Source organism: Atractosteus spatula, chromosome 2 (assembly GCF_055471065.1).
Source record: "Atractosteus spatula isolate fAtrSpa1 chromosome 2, fAtrSpa1.hap1, whole genome shotgun sequence".
Classification (NCBI taxonomy): Eukaryota; Metazoa; Chordata; class Actinopteri; order Semionotiformes; family Lepisosteidae; genus Atractosteus; species Atractosteus spatula.
The window spans coordinates 28,634,567-28,656,470 of NC_142707.1; the positions used below are offsets into that span (position 1 = coordinate 28,634,567).

Genomic DNA, 21,904 nt, shown 5'->3' on the forward strand with positions numbered 1-21,904 from the left:
TCAAGATGGCTGCCCTTTCTGTTTTTTTTAAGGCATGTACAGTATTACTGCTGGCTACAGTTGTATAATAGGAGTCTGTCTCTGGTTCGCTCTCAAGTCTGTATCATAGTATATGAATCAATGAGTGGATTTTGGGGGGCAATTAGTGTTATTTACACATCATTTCTGGGGTACCAGTGGACAGCTCTTTAAATCTTTTATAGTTATCTATATGTTGGATTTGTCCGATTTATACTCATATATTCTCTGTCTAAATTTACGCCACTCCAACCCTAAAATAAATACAGATAAAAAAAACAGTTAGCACAATCAAAGTCAGAGCCTTGAGTTACACACAACTAAAAAAGCCTGCATTTTATTTTTGCTTTCCAACATTTTTGATAGCATACTATAAAATGTATGTATTTGCTCTTAACTCTGCTTCAGAAATCTACATCAGTAGTCAATAAGTCAACAGTAATCATCTCGCAGCCCTCCGTTTGTGAAGGTAATTACTGACCAATTGGCCTGGGTGGGCAAGCACACATGTAGTGCACATTAATTAAAGCAAATTGTCTGAGCTCATAATAAAGTTATCTAACCTGGGAATGTTTAGGGTGTTCATGTGTCGTCATAACCCAAGGAACATCCAGAAACCTCAGTTAGAATAAGTCAAGCAGATGGCTGAGGCCAAGCCAAGAGGAGGGTAATTAATATGTTTCTTAAAATAGTAGAGACTGTTTGGCTATATGATTAATTTGTTGCTGAAATCAAGCCTTATTCATCATTGTTGAGATTTTAACAAAGGCTGTGATAATTTGTACTCAGGGACACGCAACTGGGCTCATCTAAATTTCCTAAAACAGCAGCTGAATTGTGCATTTCCCCAAGGGATTGCAATGCCATTAATGGCCATAATTCTCAGAATGTTTGCCTCATTGCCAGGTTAGAAGAAATGAGTTAAAAGAGGGAAAAAAAATAAAAACAACTATAGAATCCACTAACCAAACCTCCAAGTGGCACCACACACTGTCTGTTACATCCTCAGATCATCTTTAATGCAGTTATACTGGGTTCATCACCAGAGAGATATTGAGATTATCAAGATTCAAACACTGAAATGGTACCTCATCAATAGGAACAAAGATATGGATATCAGCACAGATCTGACACCTTCCACAAGGAAAAACCTATTGGTTTACCACAAAACAAAGCAAAATGAGATACAAATACTTAACATCTCTCTTAAGATTAAAATACATTTTCATACAATTCAGTCTTTTATAGCCACATCATGGCAACAAAATCCATTCATGGCATAATGAGCTACCAATAATAAAAAATGGACTTTACACATGGCATATTAAGCAACACATTATAACAATGAAATAAAGAACTGATAAGCAGGTGTCAGATTATGGTTTTTCAAGCAGATTAGTACAGTAAATTTCCAGCAACATTCCAATGATGAGGCTCCTTTAGTGACCATACAGAGGTTCCTTTTGTGTCCTGTGCAGCTCTGTGCATACGAGTATAAAGGCTGGATCGGTGGAGCTCAGCTTAGGTAGAATAAGCAGCCAACAGAATTGTGCTTACCGAGATATCTATACTCTATTCCACTACCTTTAATACCTTCTGGATTGTTTCACTACATATTGACATTATACAGTATATAGTTCCAGGTGGATGCTGCACATTGGTGGTGGTGGAGGGGAGTTCCCATTACCTGTAAAGCGCTTTGAGTGGAATGTCCAGAAAAGCGCTATATAAGTGTAAGCAATTATTATTATTATTATTATTATATGAAAGGTGCTTTGCACATTGTCATGATATAATTGTTGAATTTTTAGTTGCACCCCCTTAAACATTTTATAAAATGGTGGGTGGTAACTCTGAAACTGCCAAGTACAGCAGGCATTAATGAAAGTTTTCTTAATTGTCTAAGTGTGGTGGAAAAGGCCAATTTGGTTAGTTTAGTGCAAACGATTAACTGGCATTCTCCACTAGAGTGTATTCCAGCATTGCTTTAAGTGGAGAAATCTGAATGAAAAAAGAATAACCAGTACATTTTCTTTCTAAACTACTACATTAAGTACCTTTTTACTGCTACTGAATGCATCTCTTATAGACGAGTACATAACATTTATGTTATTCATTCATGGTTTTAGTATTTTTAAATAAACTAATATACTATATGAGTATGTTTAGTAATCGTGATTTTGGCATTTAATCTAGGTTACAAATTGAACTAAATACTTTTTAAATACTAGTTTGTATAGTGCTTCTCATCCCTAACAAAACAAATACACTTCAGATATACTGTAGGAGGGACCCATTTTATGTACCACTGCAGAGCCGAGCCCAGTTCACCTAGTTGCAGCAGTCTTTATGCACCTGTAGCTCCAGTACACAACTTAACAGGCAGAGAACTGACCAACAGTTTTAACTGAACTAAGCAAGACATTTAGGAACACATGACTGGAATTTAGCCAGGACACAGGGGTTAGCACCGCTAGCCTTACAACACTGACATTTTAATGATCAAGTATTCATAGCCTTGGTTTAACATACCATTTTAAAAATAAAGAATAGTGCCTACGTTACAGTGTCCTCAGTCACCGGTTTTTAAATTTTGGTCCAAAGTAAAAAGCACCACTACCTGGTCCTGAAACACCACTAAAAGCAGCAACAGTTTTCAAAGCCTAGCTGAAGTGTAAAATGTAAAAATGAACTTTGATGTAAAAATGAACCAATTTCTTCAAAAGTTAGATTCTGCTAAATGAATTCAAACGGATATTTAAAGTTCTGGGTATAACATCGTTGTGTGTTTTTCAAGACACAATTTTGTACAGTGGGTATAGAACTTTCAAAATTTGTACCTTTTGTTGTATGACACTGAAAATAAAAACTAATTAAATTAGAATTGTTCCATTTTTATTTACACACAGTATCACACATTAGTCAAGAGAAAATAAATTCTAAAACACTCTGAAAATTAATTAATATTACAACAGTAAAATACCTTATTTGGATAAGTGAACACCCCCCTTACAATTGCATTTGTAAACTTGCTCAGGTATAATCAATCACCTTACAGATCACACAGCAAACTAATTGTCTCCCACTGGTGATCAATTGTGGTGATTTTGTTCAGAATAATTTATTAGTTTAGAATAAAAGCAGCTGTTTCTAGAGGATTCCACTGCTTGGAAGTGCATTTCAAAGCAAAGAATCCACTATGGGTGGAAAGGTGCTTTCAAAATAACTTTGAGATAAAGTTATGGAAAGGCACAAGTCAGGAGGCTTTAAGTATCCCATGGAGCACAGTCAAGACCATCATTAAGAAGTGGAAGGCATATGGCACCAACCAGACCTTGCCCAAACTGGATGACCAATCAAGAAGGAGACAGTTTATTATCAGCAGCAAGAGAGGCTACAAGGCCAATGGAAACTCTGAATGAGCTACAGGCCTTTATGGCAAGGACTATTCATTGTGTGCATGTGACAACAATATCACTAGCACTCCAGAAATCTGGCCTGTATGGGAGGGTGGCAAGAAAAAAGCCACTCCTTTAAAAAAGCCACATCAAGTCTCGTTTATGTTTTGCTAAATAGCACCTTAAAGATTCTGTGGCCAAGTGGTAAAAGCTGCTGTGGTCAGATGAGACCAAAAGCAAACTTTCTGCCCAGAATGCAAAACGGTACGTCTGTCCTAAACCCAATACATCTTACCATCCAAAGAACACCATTCCTACAGTAAAGCATGGTGGTGGCAGCATCCTGTTGTTAGGGTGTTTTTCTTCAGCTGGGACTGGGGCACTTGTCAGGATAGAAAGGAAGATGGGTGGTGCAAAATAAAGGCAAAAAAACCCTGTAGCCCTCAGCCAGGAAGTTTAAAATGGGAAGACGGTTCACCTTTCAACATGACAATGACACAAAGCAACCGTCAAGTGAAGGACAGGAAGGTGAATGTCCTTGAGTGGCCTAGTTAGAGCCCCGACCTAAATCCCATCAAAAATATTTGGAATGACTTGAAGAGGGCAGTCCATCAATGCACCACACAGTTTGAGCTTCAATAATTCTGTAAGGAGGAATGGGCAAATATTCCTCCCTCTAGGTGTACAAAGTTTGTAGAGATGTACCCAAACAGACTCAAGGCTGTAACTCAAGCTAAAGGTGCTTCCAACAAGTATTAACTCAGGGGGATGTTCTCTTATCTACTCCAGATATTCTACTTTTTTATTTTTATTCAGAAATCTTGCTTTCTTTTTTCACTTGGATGCTTCAAGGTACAAATAAAAATAAGGTGGTGGTGACTTTCTATACCCACTATACAGTATATCACTTCTGATTCACTTGTGATTGCACACAACTTTTGGACTAAATAAAAAATCAAGGACATCTGTTCATTTCATATTAAATCCCCAATTATAAAAATATGTAAATTCAATTTAATATTTTTTTCTTTAAAAGTGATAGGTCTGTTAAGAAAATTATCTTAATAGTATCTCTAAAGTACTGTATTTGGAGCAATCTGTGACATTGATACTTCCAACAGCTCATGTCAACAATGTGCTACATTGTTATTGTTATTTCATTATAGTACTCCTTCATTATTAAATTCATCCATCCATCCATCCTCAGGGAATACCATACTGTACTGTAAAAGTTGGAGACTTTTGCAATAAAGTCTGTGGCGAGTGAAAAAATGTTTGCACAATAATTTGTAAATGATTAAAATTTTACTTTTATAAGAAATTGTGGTGTGGGATTTTACATCTAGTAGACAAAACAGGTTTTTAAATTGTTTTAATAATTTTTTTCACTTAAGAATTTTGTTGGTTTGTCAGACTACTGTCAGTCCTTTTTAAAACAGAACTGCACTCATGATATTACATGCAATACAATGATGTGGAAATCTCAAAAGATAAAGAAAAAAACATCCTGTTACTTCAACTTTTTCTTAGTTTCTATGGAAACCCTTCCGGAGGCAAGGAGTCTTTAAGGACAAGATAAGGTTTTCACTATAAAGCAGAACCTAACAGTGCAGACAGGAACTAATTCTGAAGACAGTGGATATCACTTTGAACATTGTTTATGAATGCAAAATTACTGCATCTGATATTTTTAGCAGACATTTACAACACACATATATTTAAATAAATATTAGCTGCCAACCAATTTTCTTTTCAATCGGCCTACAATGAAATCTCTAATAATTCTTGTGAGTTGGTAGTATACGTAAAACTACTAAAAATGGTAATGCCTGTTGACGTAGGGAAACATTAATTCACCAGCATTACAAAGTTTGTATCAGGGGTCATTGCCACAGCTTCAGGCTCTTGAAAAGAAAAAAGTGAAAGGTCTCTTATGAAGAGGTAACCAGAGTACAATCTGTTGACATAGTACCATAGTCAACTACAAGTTAACATAGAACCATAGTCATTGAGTGTACTAAAGCACAGAGATATAATGGTTAAATAACAACAAGCAGCAGAAACCTATGGTAAAGTGTTATAAAAAATAGTCAAGTCACTGGATATGCAACAAGAAAACATACTGAAATGGACAATCACCTATCATTTACTATGATAGACATTACTACTGTATTCTAAAAGATTAGTTATCTTAATTTCTACAGCAAAATGATAAACAAATGCTTTAGGGTAATATATTATATTTAATTCTTAATTCCCCTGTTATTTATGATCTTAACAACACAAGATATCAAGACAAATATAGGGCATCAGGCTTTAAGTAACTCAAATGTAAAATGGCTTGATCTTCAGGACATGGAAGTAAGATGTCAAGATGTTTTTTTTTCATAAATCTATGAGTTCCATTTCAATCAATGAGAAAGCAACAAGACAACTTAAAAATCCAGTCAAGACTTAAAAAGTGCAGCAATACCCTGTGATGCCTAGGAAAAAGCCGCAGATATTGTGAGATGAACAACTTTTAGGAAATGGGGACTTAAAGGGATAAACACCCTGCTTTGATCACTTTCAAACGGATATTTCCGCATGTTACGTTTCCTGGTAAAGTTCCATTTACTTGCTAATCAGGAAAGTCAACAAATTGACAGATTGGGTTCCATGACATTGAGCAAATTTTTGTTTTAACAGCACCTAACCTCATAATCAAGCATTTTCTCTGATTGGTAGAAAAAGTAAAGGTAAATTTCATGCTGGAAAATAAAAAAGAAAGAAGAAAAACACATTGTTTCAGCTGGGGAGCCTTTGGCAGATGCACTGTGGAATGAAGGAGAGACCAGGAATATGAGGTGAAGTCTACAGCCAAAATGCTGCTCCTTTGCAGCTCACATGACAAAACGTTTGCCACTCCGACCTCATGTTTTCCAATATGTGCTTAAGATAAATGTTCAATAAAACCGTAAAGCAAAAGAATATTTTAAATCATTTACATATACTACTAGAGTACAAAAATCACTATCAGTTTCAGATAGTAATTCAATGCTCTATGCAACACAGTGAAATTCAAAATAGTGAGACTGCCTCCCCAAGTCAGGACTGCAGAAAGCACTGTTGTTGTTTCATGGGCTTCAGTCACCAATCTGTCTGATACTATTCATGTATGATCTTGATGACTTATTTTCTTTCCACTCCTTCTGTTCAAACTGTAGATAATAGGACTTATATACATTATCATTGTTGTGCAGCACATCAGAAAGCTTGGGGCTTTCTTTCTTTGTCAGCTTATGCTAAAAGAAAGCTGGTACACTGTAACAAAAATTACACGTGCCGCTGTACAAGCATTTAAACTATTTCTTTTCTACATCTGAAACGGTTTTATATTTTCTTTAACCTTAATAGCTGAATTGTGTTTTCACATTCGGAAAAAAAACAGCTGTACAGATCCCTACACTGTATTCAAATATTTACATTCTTAGCTTTTATGTTAGTCTAAGTTTTGGGCTTTCGTGTAAGTTCTTAAAATCACAGAACACTAGAAAATCAAGAAATGAGAGGAGACCTCTTGATTCATCATGCTTTTTTTACCAGTTTTTCTTTAGTCAGGTAACTAGTACTGGAACAATGCCTCCCAGGAAAAAACAGAGCACTCATTCAAAAATAGGGCAACCATGTGAAGTACAGAAGCCCAAGGCAAACACTGAACCCAGGACGGCAAAGCCACGTGACAGTAGCATTAACCACTCTGTCATCATGTCTCACAAACTTGACTAGATGATGGGTAATCATCAATGTCCACTGTCGAAAACTTAACTAGAGTGAACCTTAAATTGTTTTTCCTATACCCCATTACTACCCTCAAAATAAACATCAGAAAAAATATAGTCAAGTCAAGAAAAGTGAATTTACACACATTTGGTGGTGGCAGTGGTGAGGGTTTGAGCAAGCGATACAGTACATGCTCTTCATGAAAATAAATCCCAGCTGCGCCTTAAACATTCATTTCCTAATCAGCTACTGTTTAAAGCCCTTGACAAGGCAAGGAAACTTTGAGGTATAGACATGACATGTCCAACACAGCAAAGCCAAAATGGTAATGCAAACGACAGCTGCAAAAGTAAATCATTGTCAAGTAATGGATGAAGAGACAGACTCACAGTTCGATGGCTTTATTCCACATAATGACGTAGCCTGAGAGGGTGAAGGACTCCACATTGACAATGTGAATATTTCCTCTTTCTGTGCCAACATACAACCATTTACTCTGGAAAGGCAGATGGCAAAAAGTTATCCTGCAAAACAAAGAAAGACATTTGGCACATTTTCAGTACACAGCATATAAGGAGTTCAACATTTACGAGACAGCTAAGGATTGCAATTTCAACAACTAAAAATGTCTCTCTTGTAACTGTAACAAAAGTTTATAACAGAAACTGAAAATTAAATGTAAGGAAAAACAGACATTTGTTTTAGAACTGATATTGTTTCTATTTATCTTAAGGGCATCTACACCTTAAATATTCTAAACACATGTATCACCAAACTATGAAACAATGTAAGTAAAAGGCTAGTCAATGCCAACATAATAAGAAAATAGTTTTAAAAGACCACAGTCATCATCCCATGAAGTGCTCTGATGAGCATAAGATAAGACAAAACCTCACACTATAAGCCAAGCTCTTAGAGCGGTAAACAGACACAAATTAAGCTTTATCAGCAGCACCACATACAGTACATAACTTGTTTGCTGCTAATCAGTATATCCAGAGCCTTCCAGTTTTACTAGGGATTTATCATAATCACAACATAATTAAAATATTAATGTGACATGCAGTCAGTATTTCCCATTTTGTAATCTCACACAACATGTACACAGGCTGTTAAAAAGTGCACAGTGTTTCAACTTACAGCAAAGGTTAAGAAGTAAGAACAATCACCTTCACTGCTTCATTGTTATTTTCTACACAAGTTTTCTTCTTGAAAAGACGAAATGGCAGATTCATGGATCCTGGTTCGGTTTATTTCAGCAAAATGCCAAACGTTACATATTAATTGAGATTGCTAGCAAAATATACTGTAGGACAAGATTCTGTTAAAGAATCCAGACTAAGTATTAGAACGCAAATTTGAATTAGTAATATTACATCACTCCTACAACTCTTTAAACACTGAGAAAGTGAATGATAATTAACTGTACATTGTTACAATATGTGACAAAAACATACAATAATTGTAACTAACAGAGTAACAATTAAAATGTGATTTTAATAGAACACCTAATATTAAAGCAAACACTAGATGTAGAATGTAGAAAAGATGGCAAGAGTGGTATATGGTCTGAATAAGAAAATACATATAAACATTCATATAAACAGCACCCTGAGCAACTGTAATAAATGCTATCAGAGCAGAGTTTGACAGATACTTTTGTTATTAATAATATTTCTCTTAATGTTTTCTTGAAGAGATTTTTAAAACTGTGCATCCTAATTAGTTTAATTATGTTATCTGGAGCCCAGATTAATGTACAGGAGGACCTCATGCCTTTGGGGACTACAATGCTTGCACCTAGGAACAGGACGTTACATGTTTCCCTGTGGAAGATATGCATATTAATTTGAGCTGAATTTTCTTACATCAGTCATTTTATTTAATCAGTTTGTCAAGGCTGATGAACGTTCTGAAAGACTCCTTGCACCTCAATGGTCACTTCTTGATTACTGTAAATTGTTGAATATATAGACAAGTTCGAACTATTTAGTTCAACTTAAGAGGAAAGAGGCCTTCCACCACACAAGTAGTTGATAACTATAAAGGCGTGTACACAAAATACATTTCATAATCATACAACTAAACATCAGACCATATCTTTGCTTGAGGTATGCATGAATTGAAAATTAACTGTGTATGGAATAAATAAAGCATTGACAATTCCTGTTTAAAATCAGATGCAGCCTTACAATTGCTCATACAATCATTCTATCATTCTTTTGCAAAGTGGTATGAACAAGATCTAGAGAATAAAATACCCCACTTAATAACACAACAGAATTCAATTCTTAATGAAGACCACTACACAGAAGGGATATAAAGCTGCCAGCAACTTCTAATGGCAACATGGTACTGTGTTTCAAGTGAGACATATGTCTGATATTTTAGCCAACCTTAATATGATCACTCAAAAGATGGCCAAGTAGTAGCTTTTTTAACCACAGAATACTGTAATTTGCTGATCCCTGAAAGCATTGGACCTTCTATAAATAGTCTATGAACAGTCTTTCCACACTTGCTTATACTTAATGGTATGTTTTCTTTACATTTATGTGAAAATAAATGGTTATAACACGACTATGTGGGAAAGTCATTTTACATAATGGCTACAGCAACATTACTATGAGAGTTCACAAGGGACAGAAAAGGGCTGGAATCAAACAATGAGACTTGGGGAGCTAATTCTCAGACAGGTTATGAAGAGGACAATAAGTGACAAGAACTGTGGACTGCAAAGATAAAGGCAGTAACTGATCATGACAAAGACAATGACAGTATTAAGTACTGTATCTTGAGTATCAGGGACATACACAATACTAATTATTTAACCTTCACCGTTACTCATGTTCTATCAACTAGAAAAAAAAAGACATTCTGAAGCAGCAGTGCCAGTAACCCTGTATGTCTCCTTCTTAGCAGATGTTGTGCAAGATACTACAGAGCAACTACATTCCTCCTTCAGATCACTGATGCACACAAATGTTATCCTTGTTTCTTAGAAGCAAATCATTAAGACATATGTTCTCAATTTGAAATGGACTGGTATGACTGGTGAGCTTGGAATACTATATCTCCTTCTCATCTACTTCTGTATTTGCAGAATTTATAACCTTTGTCTATTTGACAGTCTGACTTTAACATTTGAACGTCTATATAGACAGCAGATTAAGTGCTCCTGAATGTTCCAAACTTTCAACAGCTAAGTTTGTTCATACATTGGTATTATATTGTTTATACCTATAATACGTCCTGAGCTGTGACAGTAAAATGAGCTACCCATAGTTCTGAACTATGTTCTGAACCCAAATTTGTTCTCTTACACTTATAACTGTGTGGCAAGAATTTGAAAAACAAATCCCTAAATTCATATAATGCATGTCTTTGAAGTGACACTGTACATTGGAATGGCTGGAACACTGGGCATTGTGGGAGATGCCACACAAAGCCACATGACTGACACAGCTTCAGTCATGCAGCTGCAACCAGCAATGGAGGCTTGGATGAGCAGGGCCTCTTGCCTGCTACTAGACTATGAGCTCCCAACAGACAGCTGGTAAACCTTGTCAGAAATGAAAAAACATGTTTCCAGTGGCAGATCTAACAGCTTAGAAAACAAGTAAAGGATATTAATGCTTTAGAATGTTGTATATTTTTATAATTTAACACTTTCTTCCTAGAGCTAGAGAAACAAAGTGCAGGATAATGTTGGTATTTTTGCAATATCTGTTGTTGTTTTTTTTTAAATAACAATTTTGTACCCATTTATTTGGTGTATGACAATTACAGGATTTTTTTTCTTGTGCTTTCACATTTTTATTTTTTTGAAAGAGCTAAACATCAACTATTTTGTTTTATTCATTTGAGACCAAAGTTTATTTTCATTCATTTTACAACAAAAATAAGATTAGAAAAATGGTGAATCTCTTCATCTTTTTAAAATGTAGATTCTGTTTCAGATTTACCACCTTCCTGAGAGAAGTGGGTATGATTTGTAGAAAAGTCTTTTAAATAGTTCTATTTACCTTAAAATAATTTTCCAAAAAGGTCTCTGCAGGCTTTTTTTTCCATAAATGGTGTCACGACATTTTTCCCATTACAGGATTTTTTTTGTCTATGACCAATCCTACTGTATGTACTTGTATTCATTGATAACCTCTATTGTCTAACAGCTAACTACAGTAGGTTGAAGGGATGTTATATTTTTCCTAAAATAAGTGATAACTTCCTTTAATGAGGAATTAGATAAGATAATAAGAGCATCTGAGAGGAATCATCTGACGTACCTCAATATAGAAAACACTCAGTACATGTGAGATATTTTCTTTGAAACGGAAAAATGGTCCCCTTTTCTCTTGCGATTTCAAATGTTTCAGTTTACTGAACTTGACACAGCCTGCTGTTAACCCAAAAGCAGCACCAGAACCCTTTTCAAAGCTAATCTGCACATCAACCACGTGTTGTCTCATTTTCTTTCCTCTGCTTTTTCTTGTGAAACAAACTAAGCCACTGGAAACAATAAATGGCTTAAAACTATTTAGCGTGAGCAAAAAGTCTCAAATAGCTTCAGACCACACAATAAATTGTTGTTACCTTGAAACAAAATGTGTCTATTTCAGTGCAGTCTGAATCAACAAAATGCTATCTCAACCCTCCCAAAAATGACTGCTTATTAGTAAGAATAGCAGTAGAGGCTGCAGTATTAGAAAAGAGTGGAGTACATGACTTTCCTTTAAACAATGTGTTGCTGTTTACTGTAATGACTTCCACCTTTAACTTTGAAAGCTGTCTCCTAAAAATCTGTAATAATGTAATTAATATATAATAAAAGTGAGATAACAACATGAAATTCAAATGCTCTGGTCCTCCAAGCTTACTGAATTGAGTTCTGATGCAGGAAATGCCATCAGGGGGTTTGCACTTGCAGTGATATCACCGGTGAGTGAAGCATGGAATACCATCTGCAGCAGGTTTACAACACAAAGCACTGCATTGGAATAATTTTAACTGGCCTTATCTCCACTGTGGCAAGATAGCAATCAAACAACACAGCTTCCATCCAGCAACACTACCTGCTAATCTCAGGTGAAAAGCCCTGGTGGACTAATGATGGGGCCAGAGGACAATCTGTGATTTGCCGTTTTGAAGAATCGCAAACAAATCTTGGCAAAACACCACGAACACGAAAGTATTATAAAACAGGCCTACAATTCTCAAACATGCAATTTCATGGATTGTCAGAACAACTAATAATCAATGGTACGAATGAAAAAAAAACAGTATATGAAAAAGATTTTTCAGCAATCAGGAACTATACGCTAAATTGATACACTAGAGACTACAACCATCCATTCCTTATCAGTAAGTTGCAACCTGGAGACATCCTCAAAGCAGGATAACACAGTGGACAAATCAATTTTAGGGCAGACAGATACAGGCAGACATATAACTTAACAGACACCTAATATCCTGGCCATCAAGGCTTTTGGAAGGTGAAGAAGAGCAAAGCAAGCCGAGAAAACCCATAGGACCGTAGGAAGAACATGCAAACTCCACACAGAAGGCACCACTGTCTGGAGCCAAACCAAGACCAAAGAGCTGAGAGGGAGCAACAATAATCACCATAACTCTGTGGTGTCCACATTGGCAATTAATTTATTAAAATTTACTCCAGAAAAGTATTTTTTAGTTTTCTACATTTTGTTCACCTTTTGAAATTGTTACAATCTGAACAACATCAGAACTTTATAGCGAAACCTACAATATTGTTCTGGCTTCAATTCATGTTAATGAATCATGATAACGCTTTTTAAAAAAACATTCAGTCCTGACATGATAGCAACTTGGCTGGTCTACTTCAGTTCAGAAGCATCTAAGATAAAGTGTATCCCATCCAGCAAACCACTAAGGTAAAAGACTTGCTTTCCCCAAAGGACAATAGAATATTTTTCAATTAATAACAGACAACCTAACTGAGTTATGTAAACACAACACATAAAAATTCCCTCAGTTCGAAAGTTGGCAGTTCTTTAAACATAGCCGGTTTGTATTTAATATTATCTGGCAGTGTAGTATCATACTGCTTCTACCTGGAAATACTTCCAGTAAAGTGACCAATAACAGTAGGAACTCTTTGAAGATGACATCCACATACAGTTAAATGATCATTTCTGCAATTTCCCTCACGGGATCAATAAGGTATCTCTTTATAAAGTCACTGTCAATTGAAATAATCATATTACAAACTTAAGTAATCCAGACAAGCAAATTTATTATATTTATCACAACTAGTTTTCATGCACTGCATGACAGGTGTTTTAATATCACCACTATGGCCACAGTAAATTTGCAAGTCGGTTCCACTTTTTCCTGTTCATTCACTTCTAACTCAGTAACTGTTTAAAGAAGCTGCATACTGGCAAAAATGCAGTTTTTTGAGAATGTATTAATATTCATAAACTCTATGTGCATTTGCCAGTGGCACTGACTGACAAAGGGTTTCCCTTGTCAATTTGTCTAATAAAGAACCACTGCTTATTAACAATTAACAAGGTCAGATTTCAATTAGAGAACGAAGAAATGTCCTTGACAAAGATTTTGTCACAGATGAAGCAGAAATAACTAATTCAAATCTAATTTGGCTATAAATAGTAAGCTTTTAAGCTCTGACAGAGTCAAAAGAAAAAAAGAAAATTACATGAAAAAGGCAATGTTTATTACATGACATTTGCAACACTGCCATAACTACAATAAAAGTATGGTATTAGTTAAGGATAATCACCATCTTCAGAAAGCTTCTTGCTCCCGTTAGGGGTTGCAGGAACCCAGAGGCTGAATGCACAGGGCGCCAGGCGGGACATTAGTACATTGCCAGGCATACACACAAGCACAAACAGATATTTTAGAGACACCAATTAACTTATCCAGCATGTCTTTGGAAGGCAGGAGGAAACCCAAGCATCTGGAGAAAACCCACGAAAACAACATGGAAACTCCAAATGGAAGGCCCAGTTCAGAACTGCCATAATTCTAAATATCCAAAAATCCAAACTGCTAAACTGAAAATATAGGTCTACAAGATTTATATCGGTGATGAAAAAAACTTTAACCTGAACGTTTAACATTAATGCAGCTCAGAGTGCAAAAGAAGGAATGTCAAGATAGAAATGTGACGCCCGATTCCAGGGAGCAGCCAGTACAGTAGGCAGCTTTGTGCATTGTACCCTTAAATCCCATTTAGCCAGTTCACAAGCCTAATCAACTTGAGCCTGTATAAACTCGTAAGTTTGATTCAAGCTGCTGGCAGGGAAGAACAATATAGACAATAGCAATACACACAAATGAAAATCAAATGTGACATCTTGTCACCACAGCTGGCTCCTTTCTGGCTTGTCCCCTGGCAAATAGCGGAGCGGTGGCACTGTGGCTAAGGATCTGCACCTGTGGCTGGATGGTTGCCTGTTCAAATCCCACGTCCGGCAGAGGAATCCTACTCCATTGGGCCCCTGAGCAAGGCCCTCAACCCCAGCTGCTCCAGGGGCACCGTATAAATGGCTAAACCTGCACTCTGTCCCCAAGCTTCTCTCTCTCAATCTGTGTGTCTCATGGAGAGCAAGCTGGGTTGTGCGAAAAGACAAATTCCTAATGCAAGAAATTGTATATGGCTAATAAAGTGATCTTAAAATTAAGTGATCTTAAATAGAAGAGACTGGCACAACCATTAATGCAAAATGAAGGAGCTACTGCTTCATTTTCAATAAGGATTTTCAGAAACAATCAACAATCTATCACAACAACAGTGCTTCTTAAAACAGGCCAAGGATACAAAAAGAAAGGCATGTAGGTGACTATTCTAACCTACCAGCTACCTTCCCCAGAAAAAAAACACTAATATCAGTAACTACCCTTCAATTCAATGTTCTTGTGTAAAGATTTCTTCTTTTCTTTATGTTTTTCAATCTGCTGAAAGCCCAGTCTTCAGCACAACCACTTGGTCTCAGATAAGAGTCCCTCACTCTAGTCTGTCATACCCTTATATACACTGATTATAGCCCTTTAGTGACAACATCTGTCTTCAACTAACTCTGAAAATCCTGCAACTGTCTACAAATATCATGTTTTTATATATTCTAAATATAGTTTCTGACCCCTTCTGATGATCTACGGTATATACAGTATACTACACATAATGGGGAAAGTTACAGTGGGAAAAGACCATATCTTTGGTCCATAATAGACACCCTCTATAATTTTACTGCCTATGTTGTGAAACAAAATAATTTCTCAGTAAAATAAACTTTATTTTTTTATCTATGAAACTACTAAAAGTATTCCTTTATATTTAATATCTGAAGATATTCACCAATCCTCAGAATAAGAATGCAAAAATACAAATGCATTACAGTTCATAAAGCAAAAACAAAACAATGTGATAACTACCGTCAACATTTTTATAAAATTGCTCTAAGAATTATAAAACATTGAACTCATTGCACTTTACAAGCAACACAATGGGAAAGGTAGAAGAGATCAGTTTTTAAAGTAGGACATTGCTTCACATTGCAAGACCGACTGTACTTGTTACAGATCATTTATATGATCAAATACAGTGAGAAAGTTTAAAAGATCCAAATACAGCAGTAATAATGCAGGGAGTAATACAGTATGGTTGTGTAAAGTCCATACCTGTATATATTTATATTTTCATGGAAGGCTGCAGTAGAGAAAACTTTTAAGAATGATTAATGGATATGTGAATTGATTCAAAGGGTAAACAATTACTTCTTCCCCTCTTCACTTGACTAGATAATACACAACAGAAAAAGCAGATCTTTACTTTTTTCATTAGCAAAAGAGTAAATTATTTCCGATGACTAACATATCCCATTCTGCTTTGTAGTAAGATCATGTAAAACAAAGGTTTTCCTTTCTTGCTGTTGAGGAACTCTAAAGTGTTGACACAACTGAAATGTGAGAGGAATACAAAGTGCTTTGATGGAACTGCCATAGCAAAGGGGAGCCAGAGTCTTTAAACCACCATGACTTAGCAAGATTTTTCGATCAGCTCAATTTAGGTTTCTGTTTCCGTGAACTGAGAAATCATCTTAGCCTTTGTATGTAGATACCTTGGTTCTGGAGCAGGGTACATCACTCATAGTCGCTTTGAAGCACAAAACTTAAATACTGCAGTCTTTTAAATTTTCTACAAAGTAAGGCCTTAACATGGTTTATATTGCCATTTTTAGAGGAGTGAATACAGAAAAATTACCAGAGTGTTACGACCCCAAGTGTCTAGGGGTAAAGGGGTGTAACATTTAGGATTGTTTTTGGATGCAGGTGGGTTCTGGTGAGGGACTTAGGAAGCGTGATAACAAGTGTTGGTGCAAAAGTGATTATTTTAAGGTGAATAAGTGACTGGTACGTAATAGGACACAATAACACAAAGGGAGAAGGAACTAGAGCAGTGCCAAAGAAAAGAAAATAACAAACAAAATGGAGCTGGCCAAGAAAGTGAGGGAAAGCTGACCTAACTACAAAAGAAAACCCAAAACACTCGGTCTTCGGCATCTTCAAACACCCTAGCTAACCTTCACTGACTACCCAAAACCATACAAGACAAAACGGCTTTCACCCATCCTAAACTAGTGTTACTAATGAACAAGTAATAGGTTTATTCCATGCTGAAAAAAAACGAAAAAAGAAAACACAACATTTTGGCCGTGGAGCCTTCTTCAAGTGTGAACACCTGAAGAAGGCTCCACAGCCAAAACGTTGTGTTTTCTTTTTTCCTTTTTTTTCAGCATGGAATAAACCTATTACTTGTTCCTTTGCAGCCTGTGCATGCTGCCGCAGCTACCCACCTGAACTAGTGTTACTAATGCAGTGATCAACTTCATGTGTAGAATGTACCCAACAACCTAAACTAACCCTATACACAAAAGTTCACACAAATACACAAGTGAACTACGAATACCAATAAGGGAAAACGAGAGTAGACACAAGTAACAGGGTACAAAAGAACTCAAGTACGAGGAGACAAACACAAACCAACACAGCCGAAGCTATACGAAAACACACACACACGAAGCGAAATGAAGCCGAAGCAAAACCAAAAGAGAAATGAAACCGAAGCAGAGCCGAGCAGGACCGAAGTCTGACTCAACTATAGACCTAAGCGGCTGAAAAGAGTAGAAGGCATTTTCATTATCAAGTTGGTTAGATCCAAATTGATAAGTCAAACTCAAACTTTTTTTAAAACAACTTCCCATACCCTGTAATGCTACCTAATTTAGGTTTTGTTCTCTCTCATCTACATTAAGAACCACCATTAGCGATTATTCATTTTCATCAGAAATAGTGATACATTGGTGGGGATGTGATTATAAAAGGTGACCCATGGCAATACATTTTCTCTTCAGTGATCAGTGCTCCAGACCTGTGCTTTAGGGCTGGAAATTTGCTGTAATGTTATCTAACTGACCCATATCACTAAAAGCCCCAAATAATGTAGCTTCTCTTCAACAAAAGCTGTTCTTTCTCATTACATACCTTCAGGGTATTATTGTTATATTATACCCCTCCTATCAGAAGGGCATAATCTATAACAATAATAATAATAATAAAGGTTAATTAACTTGAATTTTAACTAGTTAGACTTTTAAATACTGCATCTGGTAAGAAAGGAAATTGTCACTCTAGTGAAACAATGCAGTTAACCAAAGACAAAAATAAGATATTAAGCATCCCAAAAAACAGTAGTATGCACTGTTATTTTACATTAAAAAAGAACCTAGGAGTGTTTAATGTTTTATTGTTTTAAATGAGTAGAAGAAATATGGTTTCAGAGCTGTGGTTCTGTTTTTTAAAGGCATTTTCTGTGTGAAATCATGTGACCTACTTTGTGATATGTTCTCATTTTTACACAATAGATATACTATCCAGATGACTGGCACCTCTAACAAAAATGCATTTGAATCAAAATGCAAGCTTCTTATGTTAAGAGTCCTTCAAAACTACATGGCATATAGCAGTGAGAACATTTAAAAAAATGTTGGGTCATCAAAGAATTGTAGAACATGTAAGTCACCTCAAGCATGTAAAATGATTGTCCTTTACCAGGTGGGCTGTTAGGGTCGCTGTAGTGATGTCAGAATGCTCTATAATTATAAAGCATTGTGTAGATTCCTAGCATTGAAACCAGATGCAGTAACGGGATAAATTAGAGGACACTTTTACTAATGCATAAGAAAAGCAGTGCTAAAGACATGTTTTGCAGTGGAATAGAGAAATAAATCAAGAAAATTTTAAAATAAAAAAAACTAACACCCAAATAATTTACACTAAAATATATGCTGAAAGAAATTTTACATCAAACAAGCTTTACTGCCTTTTAAGCACTGTGGTTAAAGAGAGGAATAGGACCTAAAATTTTAACAAACACTTCCAAAAAGCTGTGCACAAGAACTCCAACAGCAGAAAAGGTAATGAGTGTTATCCTATGATGACCCACTTCAGAGGAATGTCATTGCTCCGAAAGGGATGTAGCACAAAATCTAATGCTTCTGACGAGTGAGAAAATTGGAAACGCTAGCATATGAAACCAAAACTAAGGAAACTGGTCTACACAAATAAGCAGCTTCATGCTCAGATGAAAAAAAAAACAACTATTTTTGTTCAGAACATAGGGAAATAAATAAAATCAAGAGGTTCCTCCATGTCTGCCTAGTTTTACTGCTTCCCTCCTCTCTAGTTTCTCTTTGCTTGACTCTGTTTGCCTCACTAACTGGTTTGACATATGAAATCCACCACCTGCCTATTAGACCTCATCCCCACTGCTTTATTTCCATCCTGTTTCACTACTCTTTGCTCCATTACCATCAGTATAATTTATGAGTTCTTGAGCGCTGGTGTGGTATTATTATCTGTGAAATAAAAACATAGACGACTCAAAATTTACTTAATCTAAACTGACAAGACTGAAGTGTCATGCTTATTGGCAGGCTTATTGGCAGGCCAAAGCACCTTCCCTCCACCTCAGAAATAGTGCCAGACTACAGTACATCCTATGTTGTTGCTTACTGCTCAAATGCTGATCAACCCATTTGTCTTCTCTCGAATTGACTACTGTAACACTCTACTCGCTGAGGTATCTAAACACACATTGAGCAAACTACATTATGTCCAGAATTCAACAGCCAGAATCCTGATCAGGTCTAGTTAAAGTGATCAAATTACTCCTATCCTGGAGTAGTTGCACTGGCCTTTCTATCAGGTTTCATGTCAACTTCAAAATCTTTGTGCTCACTTATTAGGCTCTGCATGGCTTAGCACCTCAGTACCTGTTTGAGCTACTGTTATCCTACTTCCCACCTCACAGCCTTTGTTAATCAAATTCTGGTCTCCTATCTGTGACCCCATCTACACTCTATGGGTGACTCATGCCCCAGAGCTCTGGAACTCTGTCCCAAAGGATATCAGTCACCTTCCCTGAGCTGGTTCAAATCAAGACTCAAAACTTTCTTTTTTTGAAGGGCTTTTATTTCACTGGTTCTGTGTGCTCCTTTTCATCTACTGTATTCCAAACCCCCTTCTACTACCTCCTCTCATTTGTATGGCCAACAGCCATATCACCCTGCAACTCACAACTGGCAACCCACTGAAGCTAAGCAGGTGTGAGCCTGGTCAGTACCTGGATGGGAGACCTCCTGGGAAAAACTAAGGTTGCTGCTGGAAGAGGTGTTAGTGGGGCCAGCAGAGGGCGCTCACCCTGCGGTCCATGTGGGCCCTAATGCCCCAGTATAGTGACGGGGACACTACACTGTAAACAGGCGCCATCCTTCGGATGAGACGTAAAACCGAGGTCCTGACTCTCTGTGGTCATTAAAAATCCCAGGGTGTTTCTCGAAAAGAGTAGGGGTGTAACCCCGGCGCCCTGGCCAAATTTCCCATTGGCCCTTACCAATCATGGCCTCCTAATAATCCCCATCTATGAATTGGCTTCATTACTCTGCTCTCCTCCCCACTGATTGCTGATGTGTGGTGAGTGTTCTGGCGCACTATGGCTGCCGTCGCATCATCCAGGTGGATGCTGCACATTGGTGGTGGTGGAGGGGAGTCCCCATTACCTGTAAAGTGCTTTGAGTGGAGTGTCCAGAAAAGCGCTATATAAGTGTAAGCAATTATTAATTATTATTATATTTGTTGTGTATTTTTCATGCATTTTGTTGTACAGTAAGGTGCTTTGAGAAGCCAAAGGCACTAGCTAAAACATAATTAATTGGCAGCTCACTGGTGTAGCTGCCCGATACTGCCACTTCCATCTATATTAGTTCATTATTTTATCACCTATTAAGAACTGTTTAGTCAGAAATCAAGGACCAAATTCTTAATTACCACTTTCAAGAGACTGCATGTACTGTACTGTTGATTTGTGTGCTAATGTTGATGAAAATTTTTTTAAACCAAGATCTGAGTGCTGAAAAAAGTCTAAACAAGCAACCAAATCAATGACTGGCAGCAATTAGCACTGGTGATTAAGCCCCAGTTGGAACAAAAACCAGAAGAGACAAGAGTATGCCAGGACAAGGACTGAGAACCACAGCTCCAGGATATCTCAGAAAACTAGTTTATAATTCAAATGTAGTTAGTATGTATCAGTTAGTGTAGTGTTTCAGAAGTATGGATGGAGAACAGTTTGTCAGAAATGTGAATAAGAATACTGTTCACAACTTTCTGCATACCTTCAAATACCTTATAATTCTTGGACATGTTTAGAGACTGGGCAGTGCAAATGCTCAGACATAGGGCTCTGCAAAGTCAGCCTATTTCTATACTGTTAAAAGCTGAGACCCTGTATTGTTAACCACAATCAAAATTAGGGAAAACACAAAAAACAGCTCTTTGGGACAAAAACAAGCCTTGAATTTGAACATTAGCAGCTTGATTAAAAAACCGCCACTGTTGCACATTTTGTGAGTGGTGCCTCAGAGTTTAACTAGCAGAAAAAAAAATATCTGTAAATAAGCTCTGTAAACAGAATATTCAGTGCAATGCAATGCCCTCTAAAATACTGTACTTAATGCCTATTCAACATCTTAATGCAAAGAAATGCTTAGTCGTCTCCCAGCATGGGTTCCATATTTTAATATTTACTGTTAGTGATCACTATTTTGGTGCGATAGCTAAAAACTTTTATAGAACTATTTTTATGTACATGTGAACTCATTAGATCACACTAAACAGGAAACAGTACTGCAGTGTGGACACACCGAGTCAGACTAATTATTATGTAGTTATGTAGTGCAGACAGTGCCTTAATGTCAAGCCCATAGTCTAGTATTTACCCTTTAACCATGCCAGTGGTGAAGAGACTAACAAGTATCATGTGCATAATTAGAGGTAAAGTCTGAAATTTAACCCATTCTTCTTTTCCATATCATGAAATTTGTATTACAAATCTGACTGTAAAAATACTCAGTTATAAAACAGTTATGTTTTATCACATGAAGATAATATTAGGATTTGGAATTGTTGCAGAAAAGCAATAGTGAAGGCACATGCACTTTCATTTCTCTGGTAGAAAAAGCTATGGCCCATTTTTTTAAGCTTGCAGGGAATGAAGTAATTTCCCAGCCCTTCATTTTTAGTTCAAATGGCCTTGGAAGATAGAAAGTAAAGTCACATATAACCCTGTTGCTATATTTGCTTTGGCAGAAATAATCTCCCTA

General features: G+C 36.6%; 1 protein-coding gene across 9 annotated transcripts in view; it reads right to left on the reverse strand.

Moving 5' to 3' along the window:
• Positions 1–21,904, reverse strand: part of LOC148839504 (syntaxin-binding protein 5) — a 203,080-nt gene that overhangs the window by 109,153 nt on the left and 72,023 nt on the right. For all 9 annotated transcript variants that reach the window (XM_088927892.1, XM_088927876.1, XM_088927847.1 and 6 more), the window contains exon 5: positions 7,568–7,702. In XM_088927892.1, coding sequence (XP_088784018.1) covers positions 7,568–7,702 — 135 coding nt within the window. The remainder of the gene's footprint in view (positions 1–7,567; positions 7,703–21,904) is intronic.